At 44.0% G+C, this 23606-nt stretch overlaps 1 protein-coding gene across 1 annotated transcript in view; it reads left to right on the top strand.

Annotated features, from left to right (window-relative positions):
* The window catches only part of LOC142652879 (mediator of RNA polymerase II transcription subunit 1-like), a 173209-nt gene that overhangs the window by 95768 nt on the left and 53835 nt on the right, over positions 1-23606 (top strand). Inside the window, exons 6-8 of the mRNA XM_075828565.1 lie at positions 3552-3623; positions 3882-3956; positions 20757-20830. Coding sequence (XP_075684680.1) covers positions 3552-3623; positions 3882-3956; positions 20757-20830 — 221 coding nt within the window. The remainder of the gene's footprint in view (positions 1-3551; positions 3624-3881; positions 3957-20756; positions 20831-23606) is intronic.

Raw genomic sequence — 23606 nt, 5'->3', positions numbered from 1 at the left:
TAAGACAGAGACACACACACTACACACATATACACACACACTCACCATGTCTCCTTGCTGACAGGTCAGGACGGGCTGTGGGCAGAGCTTCCTCTTCTGCTCGCCGGCTGTGTGTAACAGGAGAGCAGAGTAGAAGCAGATGCTGGAAGGCTGCAGAACGGGAGTGGACCTGTCCCCTGACCCGAGTCATCTGACCTCATGTCACTGAAGTGAGGTCAGGTGACTGGACTGGTCCACTCCCTGGCCGTCACAGAACCCAGTCAGAACGCCGCTGTGTAAACATACGGGGCGCCTATCAGCAGCGATCAGCTGCTCTTCGGCGGCCCCCCCTTCCCTTGCGCCCGGGGCACATGCCCCGCCTGCCCCCCCTAGCTACTCCCCTGATATATATATATATATATATATATATATATATATATATATATATATATATACACACTACCATTCAAAAGTTTAGGGTCACCTCGAAATTTCCTTATTTTTTAAAGAAAAGCACAGTTTTGTTTTTTTCAATGAAGATAACATTAAATTAATCAGAAATGCACTCTATACATTGTTAATGTGCTAAATGACTATTCTAGCTGCAAACTTCTGGTTTTTAATGCAATATCTACATAGGTGTATAGAGGCCCATTTCCAGAAACCATCACTCCAGTGTTCTAATGGTACATTGTGTTTGCTAACTGTGTCAGTATGCTAATGGATGGTTAAAAAACACTTGAAAACCCTTGTGTAATTATGTTAGCACCGCTGTAAACAGTTTTGCTGTTTAGAGGAGCTATAAAACTGACCTTCCGTTGAGCTAGTTGAGAATCTGGAGCATTACATTTGTGGGTTCGATTAAACTCTCAAAATGGCTAGAAAGAGAGTTTCATGAGAAACGCGACAGTCTATTCCAAGAAACTGAAGATTTCCTACAATGGTGTGTACTACTCCCTTCAGAGGACTGCACACACAGGCTCTAACCAGAGTGGAAAGAGAAGTGGGAGGCCCCGCTGCACAATTGAGCAACAAGACAAGTACATTAGATTCTCTAGTTTGAGAAATAGACGCCTCACAGGTCCTCAACTGGCAGCTTCATTAAATAGTACCCGCAAAACGCCAGTGTCAACGTCTACAGAGAAGAGGCGACTCTGGGATGCTGGCCTTCAGGGCAGAGTGGCCAAGAAAAAGCCATATCTGAGACTGGCTAATAAAAGGAAAAGATTAATATGGGCAAAAGCACACAGACATTGGACAGCGGAAGATTGGAAAAAAGTGTTATGGACAGACGAATCGACGTTTGAGGTGTTTGGATCACACAGAAGAACATTTGTGAGACTCAGAACAACTGAAAAGATGCTGGAAGAGTGCGTGACGGCATCTGTCAAGCATGGTGGAGGTAATGTGATTGTCTGGGGTTGCTTTGGTGCTGGTAAAGTGGGAGATTTGTACAAGGTAAAAGGGATTTTGAATAAGGAAGGCTACCACTCCAATTTGCAATGCCATACCCTGTGGACAGCGCTTGATTGGAGCCAATTTCATCCTACAACAGGACAATGACCCAAAGCACACCTCCAAATTATGCAAGAACTATTTAGGGAAGAAGCAGGCAGCTGGTATTCCATCTGTAATGGAGTGGCCAGCGGAGTCACCAGATCTCAACCCCATAGAGCTGTTGTGGGAGCAGCTTGACCGTATGGAACGCAAGAAGTGCCCATCAAGCCAATCCAACTTGTGGGAGGGCCTTCTGGAAGCATGGGGTGAAATTTCTCCCGATTTACCTCAGCAAAATAACAGCTAGAATGCCAAAGGTCTGCAATGCTGTAATTGCTGCAAATGGAGCATTCTTTGACGAAAGCAAAGTTTGAAGGAGAAAATTATTATTTCGAATAAAAATCATTATTTCTAACCTTGTCAATGTCTTGACTATATTTTCTAGTCATTTTGCAACTCATTTGATATAAGTGTGGGTTTTCACGGAAAATACTAAATTTGTCTGGGTGACCCCAAACTTTTGAACGGTAGTGTGTGTACACACACACACACACACACCCCTATATATATATATATATATATATATATATATATATATATATATATAATCTCTTTTATACCCGGCGTTGCTCGGGAGGTTGTCTTACACAATAGAGTAAAAGCTCACTATTTTAAATAACTCTCAGTATGAATTTAATTGCTGGAGAGTGTAAATAATATTGGAAGCCTAAAAGAAATTAAATGAAGCAATATATTACAGATTTATATAGTGTTGATTTTAGGACTGCATGTTTCTACATGTAAACAATGTTTTTTGTCTTTTTATCCTGTGCCAAGATGTAGAGATTCTTTCCAGTGCTGTCTCTGGAGCAAGCAACATATAGTTGCCCATTGGAAAAACATGGACTTTGAAGGTGTATTCCTGCCACTTTCAGGGATGGACCTTGAGCCTTGTTAATTGTCATTGCGAAGGCTAGGCGTACTGTGAACTGTTACCGCTTGAACTCGAAAGGAACATCAGTTGAAGCTTACCCCATGCAGTATAATGCCCCTAGTGCCAGTGCCCACGTGGATAGTGCCGCAACCCCTTGAAAAAAGCACCACCGTCCCAGTAGATGGCCCTAACCCCCCTTGTAGATAGTGCCATTGGGACTCCCTCTAGAAGCGGAATCCCCAGCCAGAGCATAGGCCGGGGAATCTGCTTCTAGATGTCACTGTCCATTAATGGACAGTAACGTCAGGGGCTACTCCTGGAGCAGAATCCCCTGCGATAGCGTCTGCAACGAGGATTCCGCTTCAGAGGAGCCACTGATGTCACTGTCCATATATGGCACACATATATGGACAGTGACGTCAAAGGCTTCCCCGGGCACAGTGCTCGGCGAGCGAAGGAGCTCCCTCTGCTCTTCCGCTCTATACTAATGCTGAAGCAGGGAGCCTACTGTTGCTTGCTTCAGCATGAAGCTTAACTATATACAATTGACTGCGGGACAGGCCGTACGGGATGGATGGGGGGTATGATTCCTCTCCTGGAACGTTGCACTGCATGCACTGAAGGGAGAATAAATCCACTTTTCTGATGACATCTGTTTGGAGTGCTGCCTTTCTTTTTTTTTTCTACTTCGTGTTTGGACGTTTGTGGGATTTACGTCAGAAGTCATATTCCTGGAGGCTTCTCTTGTTCTGCTGCGCTGCCCACTCTTTTTACTGTCCATATATGGATAGTGACAGGGGGGATTCCGCTCCAGCAGGAGTAGTCTATTGTGCCTGGCCTGGATTCCTCCTGTATCTCCCAGTTGGCGCCCGGGGCACATGACCAGCGTGCCCCCCATAGTTACGCCACTATGCAAGCAGTCCATTAGCAGACACTATATGTCACAGCCTCCTCATTTAAAAACTGTTGTTTCTACACATTAGTGCCTCAGTGTAAGTTTACATTGATCTATTCTTGCGATCATAGATGTATCCACTTGCTATCTGATAGGATATGTTCCTTTGTACTGTAAATTTAAGGAATAATAGTGGTCTCCAAATATGGGTTTTCTCTTTGACTACTAACTTTTTTATTTTCACAGAAATAACGACTTTGAAGGTTTTGGAAAAAGTTTGGAAGGACTTTTACATTTATACAGCATCCCAGGAAACAGGTATGTTTTAGGTCATATAGTTGTATCATAAATAATCCTTTTCAAAAGATGTAATATAAATCAGAGGCAACTTTTTTTTATTTAAGCCTTTCGATACAATATTTTGCACCCTGTAGACTATCCAAAAACATGATGGTTTACTGTAGTCCCTACTAAAGAGGGACAGAACATTCAAGAAATGAAAGTGTAATTACAAATTTATTGATTCACATTTATGATTGAACATTACTACATTTTCCTTTCTTTTTTTCTTCTCAGTGATATTAAAGCTAAAGTGTATGTTGCCTTGCATAATCTAGAAGAGGATATGAGTGCACTGTTTAATCTCAGCAGGTATTGTATCATTCAACTGAAAAATTTGCAGGCAATATGTATTGGGTCTCAAACACACGGCTGTACTATGGATATGTGGTGTATCAAGCTGTAATACTGTTCCAATAGCCTGCTATGGACCCATTGTCACGATGCGGGGTGTGGACACTGGGCCGTACCGCGTAGGTCAACCGGCCAAACAGGTAAGTACAGAGTTCAGTTAGTTCAGCAAGGGTACCTGAAGCAATCGTAGGCAGTAGCGAGGCAGATGCTCGAAGTCCGGAAGTGAGTGCCGGCGCCTCACAGGAGGACGATGCTGCAGCGAGGTAAGCTGTCCATGGCCACGGCCGTCGAGGTTAATGACCGAACGACGGACCGTGGCCATGGATGTTACACCCATATTATACCTCCGATTTTATACAGAGGCAAACAAACAAAAAATTTAATTCCTATGGATTCTATGAGAGGAAATTGTGGCGTGTTCCATGAAATGCAGTATTACAAAGGTATACTACCCTAAGGCCAGTGTCACACATGCAGTTTTAGGCTCCATTTTATGAGCTAAAGCCGGCAGTTTATATATATATATATATATATATATATATATATATATATATATATATATATATATATATATATATATATAAAAATCTACTTCTTTTGTGCCCACTTCTGTGCTTGGCTTAAACTGAGCCAAAAACTGCCACATAAACTTCCTCAAAACTGTGTGTGATTCCAGCCTAAAAGCATTGCTTCTAAGGGTGAAAACGGCATCTGACTGAGTGCTAAGGGCTACAATTAGAGATGAGCGAACATATGAAAAGTTCGGTTCGGTTAGTTCGCCGAATTTCACGAAAAAGTTCAATTCGGACCGAACTAGTTCTGACAGCCTGTAATTTCAGTGCGCCGAGCATGCTACTGTCCAGGGTGCTGATAGAGTTAATGGGCTGCACTAACTCTTTCAGCAACCTTGACAGTACATGCTCGGCGCGCGGAAAACGCAATTTTAATGTAATAAAAAAAATTAAAAAAAATACGTTCATACTTACATGCCTCCAGCGATGACGTTTCATCCATGTCGCCGCTGCAGCCAATCACAGGCTGTAGTGGCGGTCACGCACGTCAGGATGACGTCAGAAGGCCGGCCTCCAGGGATGACGCCTAATCCGACGTGACCGCCTCTCCAATCACAGGCTGCAGCGGCCTCTGCAGCCGATCACAGGCTGCAGCGGCCTCTGCAGCCAATCATACGCTCCTCTCCTGAAATACTCTGTGCTGCCTTAAACTCTGTGGACAGGTCAGGATCCTGTTTCTTTTAAATGCTGCTGGGGAACACGCTCGATCCACTATATAAGGCTGCACTACAGTGCAGCATTTAAAAGAAACAGGATCCTGACCTGTCCACAGAGTTTAAGGCAGCACAGAGTATTTCAGGAGATGAGCGTGCAGATTCAGTGCTGCTGTGAACTCTGCTCTTACCATTACGTAGCTCTCAGTCTGTTACCTCTCCTCCACTCCTGTCCTCAATAACACCTTCACATGATTGGCAAGTCACCACCCCGCACAAGATCCGCACGCTCATCTCCTGAAATACTCTGTGCTGCTGTGAACTCTGCTCTTACCATTACGTGGTGACTTGCCAATCATGTGAAGGTGTTATTGAGGACAGGAGTGGAGGAGAGGTAACAGACTGAGAGCTACGTAATGGTAAGAGCAGAGTTCACAGCAGCACTGAATCTGCACGCTCATATCCTGAAATACTCTGTGCTGCCTTAAACTCTGTGGACAGGTCAGGATCCTGTTTCTTTTAAATGCTGCACTGTAGCGCAGCCTTATATAGTGGATCGAGCGGGTTCCCCAGCAGCATTTAAAAGAAACAGGATCCTGACCTGTCCACAGAGTTTAAGGCAGCACAGAGTATTTCAGGAGATGAGCACGGCCGGCCACGGGCAGCCGGTCGTTTTTCCGAGCCGTGCTCCCAATATAAAGTATAGAAGCACGGCCCGTAAAATAAAAAAATAGAACATGTTCTATCTTTTTAACGGCACGGGCACCTTCCCGTGAGAAAACGGGAAGGTACCCGTGGCTAACAGAAGTCTATGGGACCGCTATTTCTGGTCGTAATTATGACCCGTAATAAAGGGTGTTTTTACGGTCGTGTGCATGAGGCACCGTAATGACGGGTGGCTACATGTGTGCACCCGTCATTACGGCAGCGTTGCTAGGCGACGTCAGTAAATAGTCACTGTCCAGGGTGCTGAAAGCGTTAACTGATCGTCAGTAACTGTTTCAGCACCCTGGACAGTGAATTCCGATCAGAATATAGAGTAACCTGTAAAAAAAAAAAAAAAAAAGACGTTCATACTTACCGAGAACGTTCTGCTTCCTCCAGTCCGGTCTCCTGGCCGTTGCCTTGGTGGCGCGTCCCTCTCGATATCCGGCCCGACATTCCTGGATGACGATACAGCCCATGTGGCCGCTGCAGCCAATCAAAGGCTGCCGCGGCCTCTGCAGCCAATCACAGGCTGCCGCGTCAGAAAAGAAGGTCGGACTGGAGGAAGAAGAGGGACTCGTCACCAAGACAATGACCGGGTACGTATGAAATGCTTTTTATTTTATTTTTAATCAGCAGCCTCTTTTCTCTATCAGTGATTGATAGACAAGTGGCTGCCGATTTGTATAATATTTTTGACCGGGTTCGGTCAAAACTGGTCCGGCCGAACCCGGTGAAGTTCGGATTCGCTGCGAACCGAACTTTTCCCGATGTTCGGACCGAAACCGGGTTCGGTTGTCCCGGTTTGCTCATCTCTAGTTACAATATATAGACCCGTAGAGACCGTGGCGGATTAAGACCATGGGTCCTGGGCTGTTACCCAAACTTGGGACCCCCTTCTCCACCGCCACCCTGCCACGCCGTAACTATTGCTAACACTACCTTTTTGCACAAGCATTAACAAATGGGTGTTAAGATTCCCCTTTCACAGGGCTGTGTCCCTACATACTGACAGTATCACACTATGCAGGGACACATCCTCCTGACAAGGGGATTGGTAACACCAATTTTTCTATCAGTCCTGGACTGCACAAAGACATTATGTGGAATACAAGGATTTCCTATAATAAACATGTCAAAAGAGGGGACAGATTCTCTACAAATCCAGTGACTCACAGGTGACTATGTCTCAGATGCTAGTAGTTTTTTTTCCTCTTTTCTTCTCCATCCGGTCCAGAGCACATTACGACTTCTCCCGGCCATGACCCATTTCTGCAGCGCTTAAAGAGGCTCTGTCACCAGATTTTGCAGCCCCTATCTGCTATTGCAGCAGATCGGCGCTGCAATGTAGATTACAGTAACGTTTTTATTTTTAAAAAACGAGCATTTTTGGCCAAGTTATGACCATTTTCGTATTTATGCAAATGAGGCTTGCAAAAGTACAACTGGGCGTGTTTAAAAGTAAAAGTACAACTGGGCGTGTATTATGTGCGTACATCGGGGCGTGTTTACTACTATTACTAGCTGGGCATTGTGTATAGAAGTGTCATCCACTTCTCTTCACAACGCCCAGCTTCTGGCAGTGCAGCACTGTGACGTCACTCACAGGTCCTGCATCGTGTCGGCACCAGAGGCTACACTTGATTCTGCAGCAGCATCAGCATTTGCAGGTAAGTAGCTACATCGACTTACCTGCAAACGCCGATGCTGCTGCAGAATCATCTGTAGCCTCTGGTGCCGACACGATGCAGGACCTGTTAGTGACGTCACAGTGCTGCACTGCCAGAAGCTGGGCGTTGTGAAGAGAAGTGGATGACACTTCTATACACAACGCCCAGCTAGTAAAAGTAGTAAACACGCCCCGATGTACGCACATAATACACGCCCAGTTGTACTTTTACTTTTCAACACGCCCACTTGGACTTTTGCAAGCCTCATTTGCATAAATACGAAAATGGTCATAACTTGGCCAAAAATGCTCGTTTTTTAAAAATAAAAACGTTACTGTAATCTACATTGCAGCGCCTATCTGCTGCAATAGCAGATAGGGGCTGCAAAATCTGGTGACAGAGCCTCTTTAAATATAATATCACCATGCACTGCGCCCCTGAATATAAAATTGGGTCACACACTGTAAAGTAAAACACCACATACACAGTACCCCTATGTAGACAGCGCCACACACACCTCTTGTAGATAGCGACACACACACACACACACATACATACATACATACATACATACACACACACACCTGTAGATGGCATCACACAGCCCCCTATAGATAGCCATACAGCACTCCCCCCTTGTATATAGTGCCACACAGCGCTCCCTTCCTTATATATAGTGCCACACAGTGCCCCCCCCCCCCTTGTATATAGTGCTACACAGCATCGCTATACTGCAGCCCTGAGATGACCTTTTATCCCATATGACTGCTGCAGCCTGTGATTGGCTGCAGCGGTCACATGGGGTGAAACGTCATCCCAAGAGGCTGGCCCGGACGAAGAAACAGAATTCTGGGCAAGTATAAGATTTTAATTTTTTTCTAAATTGCGTTTTTACATAACAACTCTTATTTATTGCAGGTTTTACCTCCCCATTGAATTAAATGGGGAAAACCCGAAACAAATGAGCAGTGTTTACGCAAATACAATTGACATGCTGCGGAATAAAAAAACGTACCACAGGTCAATTTCTGAGCTTTTTTTCCCCCACTTATCATTTACGCAGCGTGTGGATGAGAATTGTTCACATCTAATCTACTCTGCTGCTACGGTTTTAGGGCTTGTCCACACTTAACGGAATTGCTGAGTATTTTCCGCCCGGAAAATACGCAGAATACAGTAGCAGCAAAGTGAGTGAGGTTTACCAAATACATACGCACACACGTACATACGCACATACGCACACACGTACATACGCACACACATACACGTACACGCACACATGTACACATCACAGACACACGAGTATACACATATAAAGTACACATTGTAAACACACATGCACTTACCTTTTATGTAGGATATTTGTGAAGCGCGTTCAGCAGGTTGATGTGGTGGGAGCCTTCACTGCAGCTCTTCTCCTGTTCACAGAGCCCGCCAACAGTCTCCCCTCCACCATGTCCCGACTGCTAGCAGCAGGAGGGACGAGGTGTAGAGCAGGGAAGGGGGGCTGGAGTGGGAGTTTCAGCACAGACCACGGCTGCTAAGTAGGAGCGAAGCTCACCTCGCCTCATGGCAGGTGCAGTCCTGGCAACAGTGCTCCCGGTGCTAGCGACGTCACTGGGCATGAGGGGGTTCAGGCGGCCTTGGGCCCCGGGCGGCCGCCCGAACCGCCCTAATGATAATCCGCCATTGCGTAGGGACTCTGTGCCTTTGTACAAGGTCTGTGTGCGTGGGCCTACTACTTGAGGCCAGTTGGCATTTATTTTGAACTTTTGCCCATGATGTGTGTATGTGTTCATACACTCCTCAACATTGAAATTGCAACACCAAGAAGGGCAAGCCAAAAGGTTATGAAAATTGCGGAAGTAGCAGATGTCGCTAATATCTGAAAATGATCAAATTTTCAAGCACCTGGCTCCAATCTGTGGGATGTGGCACGGGCATAAAAGCCAGACTTAAAGTAACATTTTTTGGCCACATGAAACCTCAAAGATCAAGTGGTGTAGGATGATTGTGCGAGGCCTCCTGTTTCGTCAACATGCTAGTTATCAACACTTGTCACAAACTGAGAGGGACAGAATCCTTGAACTGAGAGACCTTGGTTTATCACTCCAGCAGAATGCAACACGCCTAGGCCGAGATGTAAGCACTGTTCAACGTTGCGTGTCCCAGAGGTTGGGAGGACAGCAACGAACGGGAATGACAGCAAGGGGTGTGCGGAGGTGAACATCTGCATGGACGGATCATCTGATTGGAAGAATGTCGCGTAGTGATCGATTATGTACTGCAAGTGAAATAGGACGTCACACCCCAAGCCTAGGGCGGCAACCAGTGTCGACACAAACCATCAGAAGGCGTTTGCACGATATTGGGCCAGACGTTCAGTTACAGGTGTTCCATTGACCACACACCACCACTCTCAAAGGCTATAGTGGTGCACAACAAGATTGCAATGGAGGCTGGAATGGAGGTTTATCCTCTTCCGCGATGAGTCCCGCTTTTTCCTCTGATGCATTGATAGCCGGTAATTGGTATGGAGACCACGTGGGCCTGCAGAGGCCTTCACAAGGGAATGTCACACCGGTCCTGCACATGGGCTTATGGTGTGGGGTGGCATAATATACGGTAGACTGACCCCTCTAGTCTTAATTTCAGGTACACTAACCGTTTGGCGTTACAAGGATTTGGTTGTGGAACCAGTGGTACGTCCATTTCTCCAAAGTGTCCCAGAAGTTCTTTTTAAACAGGACAATGCCAGTCCACATGTTGCTCATGCTACTGTGAGCAGCCTGCATAGCCTAAATGTGCTACCATGGCCTGCGGCGTCTCTGGACTTGTCTCCTGTCGAGCACACCTGGGAAGTCATTTGACAACAATTGCAAAGGAAGCTGCAAGCAGCCAATCTTGATTATTTGCGTGGCATAACATTCCTCAGACCACCATTAATAATCTTATTGATAGTATGCCAAGGCAAGTAAGTGCATATATTTCTGCCCATGGCGCTCCTACTTGATACTGAATAAATCAAGATGTTTGGAATATTTTGTTTCAATTTGTTATCATTAACCCCTTAACGCACCAGGACGCACCGGTACGTCCTGCATTGAAGTGCTTTAAGGCACCGGGACGTACCGGTGCGTCCTGGCTAAAAACTGTCACCCTGTCAAAGGACAAGGTGACAGAACTGTGCCGTCAACTGTTTGACAGTTGACCGGCACAGTAAGACGGCAGGGGACCATTCACAGCGGTCTCCTGCTGGCGATCGCTGTGATTGGTCAGTCTGCTTTGACTGACCAATCACCGCTCCATGACGTGTGTATGTGATGGCGCTGGCTCAGAAGCTGAGCCAGCGCTATCACCTCCTGTAATCAGATGTCCGACGCCCCTCTGCAACGGCCAGGACCGGAGCTAGTCTCCGATCCGGCCGATTAACCCCTTCGATGCATCGATCAACGCGATCGATGCATCGAAGTGTCTTGTAGCCTGTCGGCAACCACGATGGTTGCCACGGGCGCGGGTGTCAGCTGTTTGTCACAGCTGACATCGTGCCCTAACGGCCAGGACCGGAGCTAGGCTCCGATCCGGCCGATTAACCCCTTAGATGCAGCTTTGGCTGCATCTAAGTGATTAGATCGTACCCTATGGTTGCTAATGACAACCATCGGCACCCGCGGGTGTTCCGATGGTTGCTATGGCAACTTTAGCCTAACAATTGCTTCCTGGTACGGAAGCCTATTGGGCCCTGCCGGGAGGCAAAGCCTAATAGGCTTGCTGACAGCTCTAATACACTGCACTATGTAGGTAGTGCAGTGTATTCGAATAGCGATCAGGGCTTCATGCCTTCAAGTTCCCTAGTGGGACAAAAGAAAAAGTTAAAACAAGTTAATAAAAATGTTGTAAAAAAGTTAACAAATAAAAAATAATATGTTTCATGTTAAACACTATAACAGCCTTTTTCCCTATAATAAGTCTTTTTATTATAGGAAAAACCAAAAAACATTAAAAAAAAGTACACGTATGTGGTATCCCCGCGTCCGTAACGACCCAAACTATAAAAATATCACGCTATTTTACCCGTGCGGTGAACGCCGTAAAAAAATGTAATAAACTATTCCAGAATCGCTGTTTGTTAGTCGCTACCCCTCGCAAAACAGAATAAAAAAAGGGATCTAAAAGTTGCATGTACCCCAAAATTATACCATTAAAAACTGCAGCCCGTCCCGCGAAAAACAAGCCCTCCCACCGCTTTTTTGACGGAAAAATAAAAGTTATCTAGCTCAGAATATGGTGACACCAAAAATAAATTATTTTAAACAAAAGTGATTTTATCGTGCAGACGCTGCAAAACATAAGAGAAACTATATACATATGGTATCGCCGTAATCGTACCGACCCGCAGAATAAACTAAAATTGTCATTCATAGCGCATGGCGAACGCCATAAAAAAAAAATAATAAAAAACATCAGAATTGCAGGTTTTTGGTTACCTTGCTTGCTAAAAAAATGAAATGTACCCCAAAATGGTACCGATGAAATCTACAGATTGTACCGCAACAAGTAAGCCCTCACACAGCTCCGGTGGAGAAAAAATAAAGACGTTTTGGCTCTCAGAATATGGCGATGCAAAATGTGCAGTGTGTCCAAAAGCGGATAAGATTGGGCGCCATTTATCAGTGCGACAGCGACCACATGTCTGCGGATTATTATTTATTTACCCAATTATTATACCCTCTTATTATACCCTGATGTTCTCCGCACAGATTACATGTACCCCCACATCATAAACTGAAATACCAGTAATACCCCAAACAGAACAACTAGCGAGCAAAATCCACGCTCAAAGCCAAATGGCGCTGCCTCCCTTCTGAGCCCTGCAGCGTACCCAAGCAGCAGTGTACGTCCACATATATGGCATCGCCATACCCGGGAGAACCCGCTTAACAGTTTGAGGTATTTTGTCTTCAGTGGCACGAACTGGGCACAAAATATTGTGCACTAAAATGGCACATACTTGTGGAAATTTGCAATTTTCACTTTGCACCATCCACTGAGCATTCATTTCTAATAGAAAAAAAACCCTGTGTGGTCAAAATGCCTTCAGGAGTGCAGTTTCCAAAATGGGGGACACTACTTAGGGGTTTGTTTTACTATTTGACCCCAGAGCTCTGCCATTGTGGGCTAATGCTGCGAAAATCACCAAAATAGGCCTCACATTCACTCCTAAACCCTGTTCTATGTCCAGGCAAATGATAAATGTCTTGAGGGGTGTAGTTTACCAAATGGGGTCACTTCTCATGGTTTTACACTTTACTCTGGTACCTAAGGGAGCTCTGCAAATGCGACATGGCGCCCGTACACCAGTCCAGCAAAATCTGCGCTCTAAAAGCCCAATGGCACTCCTTCCATTTTGAGCTCTGCCATGTGCCCAAACACGTGCGGTATTGCTATTCTCGGGAGAAATTGGGTAACAAATTATGTGTTGTTTTTTCTCCTATTACCCCTTGTGGGAAAAAAAATGGGTGCAAAACGACATATTTTTGGGGAAAAATGTTTTTTTTTCATTTTCCCTGCCTCATTCTAATACAATCTATGAAACACCTGTGGGATCAAAATGCTCAGTACACCCCTAGATGATTACCCTGAGGGGTAAAGTTTCCAAAATGAAGTCCCTTCTCAGGGGTTTCTACTGTACGGGTACCTCAGGGGCTCTGCAAATGCGACATGGCACCCAAAAAACAATCAACCAAAATCTACATGCCAAGTAGCACTCCTGCCATTCTGATCCCTGCGGTGTATCCAAGCATCAGTTTATGACCACATATGAGGTATTGCCAGACTCGGGAGAAATTGCTTTACAATTGTTGGAGCGCTTTTTCTCCTTTATTCCTTGTGAAAATGAGAACAATTCAACATCTTAGTGGAAAGAATGTAGATTTTCATTTTCACTGCATAATCCCAATAATTAAGCAAAAAAACTGTGGGGTCAAAATGCTCACTATACCGCTAGATAAATTCCACGAGTGGTATAGTTTCCCAAATGGGGTCACTTTTGCCGGGTTTGCACTATTTTGGCCCCTCAGTGGCTTTGCAAATGTGACATGGGGCCGCAAACCATTCCAGCAAAACTTGAGCTCCAAAAGTCAAATGGCGCTCCGTCCTTTCTAACTTCCGCCATGTGTCCAAACAGCAGTTTATTACCACATATGGGGTATTGCTGTGCTCAGAAGAGTTTGCTTTACAAATATTGGGGTGTTTTTTCTCCTTTATCTATTGTAAAAATGAAAAAATCTGAGCTAAAACTACATCTTATTAGAAAAAATTTAGATTTTCAATTTCACGGCATAATTCCCATAAATTAAGCAAAAACAGTGTAGGGTCAAAATGCTGACTATACCCCTAGAAAAATTCCTTGAGGGGTGTAGTTTCCAAAATGGGGTAACTTTTGGGGAGTTTCCACTGTTATGGTCCCTCCAGGGCTTTGCAAACCCGACATGGCACCGAAAACCAATCCAGCAAAATCTGCGCTCCAAAATCCAAATGGCCCTCGTTCCCTTCTGAGCCCTGCTGTGGGTCCAAACAGCAGTTTATTACCACATATGGGGTATTGCTGTAATCGGGATACATTGCTTTACAAATGTTGGGGGGCTTTTTCTCCTTTATTCCTTGTAAAAACTAAAACATCGTATGTTTTTTCAGAAAAAAAGGAGATTTTCAATTTCACAGACCAGTTCCAATAAATTTAGCAAAAAACCTGTGGGCTAAAAATGCTAACTATACCTCTTGAAAAATTCCTTGAGGGGTGTATTTTCCAAAATGGAGTCACTTTTGGGGGGTTTCCGCTGTTTTGGCACCACAAGACCTCCTCAAACCTGACATGGTGCCTAAAATATATTCCTAAAAAAAGGAGGCCCCAAAATCCACCAGGTGCTCCTTTGCTTCTGAGGCCGGTGCTTCAGTCCATTAGCACACTAGGGCCACATGTGGGATATTTCTAAAAATTGCAGAATCTGGGCAATAAATATTGAGTAGCATTTCTCTGGTAAAACCTTCTGTGTTACAGAAAAAAACGTATTACAAATGAATTTCGTAAAAAAAAAATTTTAAATTTGTACATTTCGCCTCTACTTTGCTTTATTTCCTGTGAAATGCCTAAGGGGTTAAAATACTTTCTGAATGCTGTTTTGCAAACTTTGAGGGGTGCAGTTTTTAAAATGGGGTGTTGGGGGTTTCTAATATATAAGGCCCTCAAAGCCACTTCAGAACTAAACTGGTCCCTGAAAAAATAGCCTTTTGAAATTTTCTTGAAAATGCGAGAAATTGCAGCTAAAGTTCTAAGCCTTGTAACGTCCTAGATAAATAAAAGAATGTTCAAAAAATGATGCAAACATAAAGTAGACCTATGGGAAATATAAACTAGTAAGAATTTTGTGTGGTATTACGATCTGTTTTACAAGAAGATACATTACAATTTAGAAAAATGCAGATTTATGCAAATTTTCTAAAAATTTTGGTGTTTTTGACAAATAAATATTGAATTTAACGACTAAATTTTTTCAGTATCATAAAGTACAACATGTCACAAGAAAACAATCTCCGAATCGCTTGCATAGACAAAAGCATTCCGGAGTTATTACCACGAAGTGACAAATATCAGATTTGCAAAAATCGGCTGTGTCCACAAGGCCAAAACAGGCTTGGACACTAAGGGGTTAAGGACGCAGCCTTGTTTTGGCCTTAAGGCTCAGAGCCCATTTTTGAAATCTGACATATTTCACTTTATGTGGTAATAACGTCGGAATGCTTAAACTTATCCAAGCGATTCTGAGATTGTTTTCTCGTGACAAATTGGGCTTTATGTTAGTGGTAAAATTTGGACGATATATTCAGTGCTTATTGGTGAAAAATTGCAAAAATTTGAGAAAATGTTGAAAAAATAGCTTTTTTCAGAATTTAAATGCATCTGCTTGTAAAACAGACTTATACCACCCAAAATAGTTACTAGTTCACATTTCCCATATGTCTACTTTAGATTGGCATCGTTTTTTGAACATTCTTTTATTTTTCTTGGACGTTACAAGGCTTAGAACATAAACGGCAATTTCTCTTTTTTTTTTTTTAAGAAAATGTCAAAAGCCTTTTTTTTAAGGTACCTGTTCAGTTCTGAAGTGGCTTTGAGGGGCCTATGTATTAGAAACCCCAATAAAACACCCCATTTTAAAAACTAGACCCCTCAAAGTATTCAAAACAGCATTTAGAAAGTTTTTTAACCCTTCAGGCATTTCACAGCAATTAAAGCAAATTAGAGGTGAAATTTGCAAATGTAATTTTTCTTGCTGAATTTCAATTGTATTACATTTTTTTCTGTAACACAGAAGGTTTTACCAGAGAAACACTACTAAATATGTATTGTCCAGATTCTGCAGTTTTTAGAAATGTCCCACATGTGGCTCTAGTGTGCTCGTGGACTAAAACACAAGCCCCAGAAGCAAAGAAGCACCTAGTCCATTTTGAGGCCTCCTTTTTATTAGAATATATTTTAGGCAGCATGCCAGGTTTGAAGAGGTGTTGAGGTGCCAAAACAGTAGGAATCCCACAAAAGTTACCCCATTTCGGAAACTACACGCCTCAAGGAATTAATTTGTTTGTTACCATTTTGACCCCACAGTTTTTACACAGCACGTATTTGAATTGGGCTGTGAAATTTAAAAAATTACTTTTTCCAATGAGATGTCATTTTTTTATCACAATTTCTTATTTTCACAGGGAACAAAATACTCCATTTTGTTGCCCAATTTCTCCTGAGTGCAGCAATACCCCATTCGTGGTGATAAACTGCCGTTTGGGTCCATGGGAGGGCTCAGAAGGAAAGGAGCGCTATTTGTTCTTTGGAGTCCAGATTTTGCTGGATTGGTTTTCGGGTGCCATGTCGCATTTGCAGAGCCCCAGAGGTATCAAAGCAATGGAAAGCCACCAGAAGTGACCCCATTTTGGAAACTACACCCCTCCAGGAATTCATTTATTGGTGTTGACCATTTTGACCCCATAGTTTTTTCACATCGCTTATTTGAATTGGGCTGGGAATTCAAACAAAATAAATTTTTTCCAATAATATGTAATTTTGGCTGAAAATTTCTTATTTTCACAAGAAATTAAATACCCCATATTGTTGCCAAATTTGTCCTGAGTGCGGCAATGCCCAATTTGTGGTGATAAACTGATGTTTGGACCCATGGGAGGGCTCAGAAGGAAAGGACCACCATTTGGCCTACTGGGGATTTTCTGGTGCAAAGTCATGTATGCAGAAGCCCCTGAGGTACCAGTACAGTTGAAACCCCCAAGAAGTGACCCCGTTTTAAAAACTACACCCCTTAAGGCATTCATGTAGAGGTGTAGTGAGCATTTTTACCGAAGACATACACCCCATAAACTGTAATGTGGGTTCTCCTGGGTACGGCAATACCCTCAATGTGGCTGTTATCAGCTGCCTGGGCACACGGCAGGGCTCAGAAGGGAAAGATGAGGGGGATAAGATGTGCGGAGTGCATCAGGGTAAGTAAAACTGGGGTAGATTAAAAATCAAGGGATGTATGATACATTTTGAAGCACTCTTTCATACGGAGCTTTAGTTTTTTGGGACACGTGTCACATTGATATATTGTGTCCTCCCTTATCCCCCTCTTATAGCAGACTTTGTACCTCTTTTGACTCTTTTTCCCTTCTTGCCAGTTTGGGGAACTTCTCCTGGAAAGTGTTGCCCTGGTACGATGCGTGTGGCTCCACTTCCAGAAGTACTGGGTGCCCCCCCTTCTTGGTCCATAAAAATGAGTTTCTTGATAACCACCTCTTGAAATTTCAGGAAAGTTCCCGTCTGGCCTGTACATCGATGTAACACGTACGCGTTGTACAATGCCATCTGTAAGGTGTGCACGGCCAGCTTCTTATACCACACCGCATGGCGCTGTAGGGCTTGATCTGACAAGTCCACCCCTCCCATGTACCTATTATAGTCCAGGATGCAGTTTGGTTTGGGGGTCTCTGTACTGGTACCTCGTACAGGTACATGGGTACTGGTGTGGCATCTCATTTGTCCTTGTACGTGACACACAATATGTTGCTGCTAGATTATGCCCTGCTCTCACCCCTTCTGAGTGTTTGTCCTGCAGAGTCTTAGGGAGGCCTCTCAGATTTCTTCTTGCAGTGCCGAATGCCGCAGGACTTCTGGAAGCGAGGCAGTTGAAGAGTGGGACGCTGGTATAAAAATTATCCAGGTAGAGGTGGTAACCCTGGTCCAGCAGTGGGTGCACCAAATCCCACACAATTTTTGCATTAACTCCCAGTAAGGGGGGGCATTCTGGGGGCTGAATACTGGTGTCCTTCCCTACATATATCCTAAATTTGTAGGTATAGACTGATGCACTCTCGCACAGCTTATGCATCCTCACGCCATACCTTGCCCTCTTACCCGGCAGGTACTGGCGGAATTGAACCCTCCCTTTTAAAATCTACAAAGAACTCATCAATAGAAATACAATTCCAGGGGGTGTATGCTTGGGATAACCGGGCACTGAAACGGTCTAATAGGGGTCTCCGTTTATACAAACTGTCAAAACTGGGGTAATCTCGGGGTGGGCACGGCTCATTATCAGTATAATGTAAGAAGCGAAGTATTGCCCAATTTATTTATTTTTTTAGGGTTCAGTTCTGAAGTTGCTTTGAGGGGCCTATATATTAGAAACCCCTATCAAACACCCCATTTTAGAAACTAGACCCCTCAAAGTATTCACAACAGCATTTAGAAAGTTTATGAACCCTTTAGGTGTTGCACGGGAATATAGAGCAAAGTAGAGGTTAAATTTAAATATTTTTTTTTTGTCAGAAAATCCTTTTTTATACCTTTTTTTTTTTTTTTTTTTTTTTTTTTTTTTTATAACACAAAAGGTTTTATCAGAGAAACGCAACTTAATACTTATTACCCAGATTCTGCAGTTTTGAGAAATATCCCACATGTGGCCCTAGTGTGGTAATGGACTGAAGCAGCGGCCTCCGAAGCAAAGGAGCACCTAGAGGATTTTGAGCCCTCCTTTTTATTAGCCACCATATCTGGTCTGAAGAGGTCTTGTGGTGCCAAAACATTGGAAACCCCCCAAAAGTGACCCCATTTTGGAAACTAGACCCCCTTGAGGAATTCATTGTAGTTTTCATGGGGTGCATGCGGCTTTTTGATCAGATAAAAACAAAGGGACATATACAAAAACACAGAGAAAGGCCATACTTACAAATGGACACAGCCAGGTCAGAAACGCTGATGGAGAGTGAGCAGGTGCTTTAAATAATAATAGCCACTCCCACTAGTCTTAAGGGGAGTGGTGTGTGTGGTGCATGGGATGTGTAGTAAGAAATAATAAATGATTTATTTATTATTTCTTACTACACATCCCATGCACCACACACACCACTCCCCTCAAGCCTAGTGGTCGTGGCTATTATTATTTAAAGCACCTGCTCACTCTCCATCAGCGTTTCTGACCTGGCTGTGTCCATTTGTAAGTATGGCCTTTTCTCTGGGCTTTTTGATCAGTTTTTATTCTATTTTTAAGTGGCGTAGTGACTAAAAAACAGCAATTCTATTATTGTTTTTTTATTCTATTTTTTTTACAGTGTGCACTGCGATACCATATGCTTATAGTTTTTAATAAAAAATCATTCACTTTTTGTGTTACCATATTCTAAGAGCCATAACTTTTTTATTTTTCCATCAATAAAGCCGTGCGAGGATTTATTTTTTGCGTAACGAACTGTAGTTTCATCAGTACCATTTTTGGGTACATGCGACTTTTTGATCTCTTTTTATTCCGTTTTTTGGGAGGTGAAGTGACCAAACAATTGTGATTGTGGTACAGTTTATTTTCTTTTACGGCGTTCACCGCGCGGGATAAATAACAAAATAATTCTGTAGTTCAGGCCGTTACGGACGCGGCAATACCAATTATGTATAGTTTGTTTGTTTTATATATTATATATTTTTATTAATAATAAAGGACTGATAATGGAAAAGGGGGGATTTTTACTTTTATTACTTTTTAAATCTTTTATTTTCTTATTTTTACACATCTTTTTTTTTTACTTTATTACTTTGTCCCATTAGGGGACTTGAGGGCAGGAGGCCCTGATCGCTATTCTAATACACTGCACTACATGCGTAGTGCAGTGTATTAGAGCTGTCAGCTACTCACTGACAGCAAGCATAGTGGGTCCTGACTTCGTCAGGACCCAGTAGGCTTGCGTCTATGGCCTAGCCGGACGCCATTGTTTGGTGTCTGGTTGCCATAGTCACCATCACCAGCCGATATCGTATAGCACGCTGGCGATTGTAGCTTAACCCCTAAAAAGCCGTGATCGCTATTGAACACTGCTTTTCAGGGGTTAATCAGCGGGGACACAGCGATCGGTCCCCGCTGTAGGAGCTGCTGTACGAGACAGCAGCTGTCACAGCTCCTGTATGTGTCGGGAGGATGGCCGAAATGGCCGTTACTCCCGAGACGTACTATTAGGGCATGGAGCGCGAACGCTATGGTTACCATGACCTAATAGTACGTCCAGGAGCGGGAAGGGGTTAAATGACAGTTTACAGCGTAATCTCGCGAAATTACGATTGCCTTGCTGTAAATCTCACACAAACGTTACTGAAGTGTCAGGATTCTGAATAGACTTCCCGTCCTGGCTGTTAGTGATCTCTATTCACTGGGAGGATACTTGAGTAACGTTAATGTGAGTGTATGTGGCTGCACATAGTGATCTAGCTAGATCACTATGTGTTGTGTAAATTAATGGGGAGAAGTGTATGCCGCTGATTGGTCAGCGTCATACACTTCTTTCCACAACACTCACTTGGTCAAAAAGTCAAACACGCCCAGTTTTCCATTAAGAAAGTCATTAGCATAAAGCTAATATAGGTCATAACTCCGTCAAATATGATCGTTTTTCTAAATAAAAAACACTGCTGTAATCTACATTACAGTGCCGATCGCGTTATGTACAAGATAGGGCACTTATAATGTGGTGACAGAGCCTCTTTAAAACAACCTTATGACCTTAATAATACATTGATTGTGTTATTGTATAAAACTAATGTGGAATGCCTTTTGTATTTTTCGTTAGACCTACAAATGACATGGATAGGATAACTACAATTCTTCATGGAAAAGTAGGCTTTCTTTCTCTCAGATGTGGAGGTAAGTCTTTTTATTCTTCATTAGAATATTTTTTTAACCAGTGTTAACTTTATCTATTTTAAGTATAAACTAAATAAGAATGAAGGTCCACTTTAATACTTTTATTATAGAATTGCGTTATCGGGTAGTGTGCCGGCATGTTGAAATATTTGTTCAGAAAATGTGATAGTATCTTGTGATAAACTTCTTGAAGATAAATTCTGGACTAAAACAGAGAGCTGATTCTCTAAGAACCAAGACCGTTTTCTGTAGGCATCCGCATCTGCTGAAAATATATTTACAATTTATAATGAGAGGTTTTACTGTACGTATTTCTATTGAAAAATAGGCTTGTAAAGGGGTGGCTGAACCATTGTTACATAGGACCCCGACAAGGGTTCCATGCACTGTCCATGGTTCTGAACCCGTTCTGTGCTTATTTGCACTGCGCGTGCTTCAGCACCGTAACGTGACATGCGCAGTGCAAATAAGCCTGGATTAGTCTATCCAGAGTCTGCATTGTTGCTGCCAGGGGGACGACTTATCCTTCTATTCCTTGGAGTCCTATAGGAATAGGAGATTGATCAAGCTCCTCCTGTGCTCGCTGACACTGCTCCAGATCACTGAAGCAACAGACACCACTGGCGTAGCTATAGGGGTCGCAATTGCGACCGGGCTCCGAAGCCAGGGGGGCCCACAGCCCCCCCCGCACCACATCAATAAAAAGTTACTATAGTAACTCGGGCCGCGGGCCCCTGTTAATATGGTAACAGACTGTACTTACCTTCCTGGTTCCGGATCGCAGCGGAGGTCCTGACGTCAAGCGCTGTGCGCGCAGCGCATGACGTCACAGCGCTATGCGCCGCGCACAACATAGAGAGGACAGAACTTCCGCCGCGGCTGAAGAGGAAGGTAAGATTAGCCCTGACTGGCGGGGTCCGACTCCCTGAAACCAGCCAATCAGCTGTTTTGAAGGGGCCGCAGCACTCGTACGAGAGCTGCTTCCCCTTCATTCCGGTCACTTCATTCCGGTCACGCTGTGAATCGGTGTCGGGGATTCACAGTGTGAGCGAGTAGTGAAATGAAAGGGAAGCAGCTGTCGTACTAGTGCTGCAGCCCCTTCAAAACAGCTGATTGGTGGGTCCCGGGAGACGGACCCTGGCACATCAGCTATTGATGGCCTATCCTCAGGATAGGCCATCACAGCCCCTTTAAGCCTACGATGTAGCAGGCTTAGGGGGCCCATGAGACAGGATCCCAGATTGTGTGATCCTGTCTGCTGAGCCCTGTATCTAAGCCAATCACATGGTAGGCTTAGATACATGGCCCATCTGTGATCCTGTCTGATGGGCCCTGTATATAAGCCTACCACACTGTAGGCTTAGATACAGGGCCCCAGCACACCGTAATCTTATACTGTATAAGATTACTGTCTGCTGGACCCTGTATCTAAGCCTACCTTGTGGTAGGCTTAGATACAGGGTCCCACAGACCGTATCACACATGGGCTCTGTATCTAAGCCTAACACGTGTTACTAATCGTTTTTTTTGTGTGTTTTCTTACAGGTTCGGTCGTTGGACTACGTCGGATTCCAGGACTACTTCGATGACGTTTTTTTTTTTATTATCAATAAAATGGTTAATGAGGGTTGTGTGTTTTTTTTTTTTTTTTTTTTATTTCAATAAAATATTTTTCCTGTTTTTGTGGTTTTTTTTAAACTATATTACTACCGCCTTAGTAATGGCCGCCGGCTGATTGACCGCATCCATTGCTAAGGCGGGGCTTAGTGTTAGCCGGTGCAGCGGCTAACACTAACCCCCATTATTACCCCGGTACCCACCGCCACCAGGGGTGCTGGGAAGAGCTGGGTACCATCCAGTACTCGACCATCTATAGTGATGGTCGGCCACTGGGGTGGCCGCAGGCTGGTTTTATTAGGAGGGGAAAGGCCAAAAACAGTGGCCCTTCCCACCCTGGTGATGCTAGGCTGGTGCTGCTTTATTGTATCTGGCTGGTTATGAAAAATGGGGGGGACCCCACGTCATTTTTAAAAAAAATAATTGGAAAGAACGATGTGGGGTCCCCCCCAATTTTCATAACCAGCCAGATACAACACAGCAGCAGCAGGCAGCATCACCAGGGTGGTAGGGGCCACTGTTTTTGGCCTTCCCCAGCCTAATACTACCAGCCTGCGGCCGCCCCGGTGCCTGCCTGTCACTACAGATGGACGGGTACTGGTTCGTACCCGGCTCTTCCCAGTACCCCTGGTGGCGATGGGTACCGGGGTAATAATGGGGGTTAGTGTTAGCCTCTGCGCCTGCTAACATTAAGCCCCGCCTTAGTAATGGAGGTTGTCAATCAGCCGGCGGCCATTACTAATCCGGTGATAATAAAGTTTAAAAAGATACAAGCACATAGAAAAAATATTTTATTGAAATAAAAAAACACACACAACCCCCATTAACCATTTTATTGAGAATAAAAAAACGCCGTCATTGAAGTCCGCGAATCCAAAGTCCAACAACCGAACCTGTAAAAAAACACAAACACACAAAAATAATCAGTAACACATAAAGAAGCAAAATTATTATTCTTCCCTTTCCTGGGTCCAGCGCTGGAGCCGCAATGTCATCGAGCTGAGTCCTGTATCTAATCCGATCATGTGTGATACTGTCTGCTGAGCCACTGTATCTAATCCTATCATGTGTGATACTGGCTGCTGAGCCACTGTATCTAATCCTATCGTGTGATACTGCCTTCTGAGCCAATGTATCTAATCCTATCCATAGTTTATAG

The sequence above is a fragment of the Rhinoderma darwinii genome, chromosome 5, assembly GCF_050947455.1.
Source record: "Rhinoderma darwinii isolate aRhiDar2 chromosome 5, aRhiDar2.hap1, whole genome shotgun sequence".
NCBI classification, from domain to species: Eukaryota; Metazoa; Chordata; class Amphibia; order Anura; family Rhinodermatidae; genus Rhinoderma; species Rhinoderma darwinii.
Note: the sequence above shows the minus strand (reverse complement) of the source record. Positions and strands in the feature narration are given on the sequence as shown.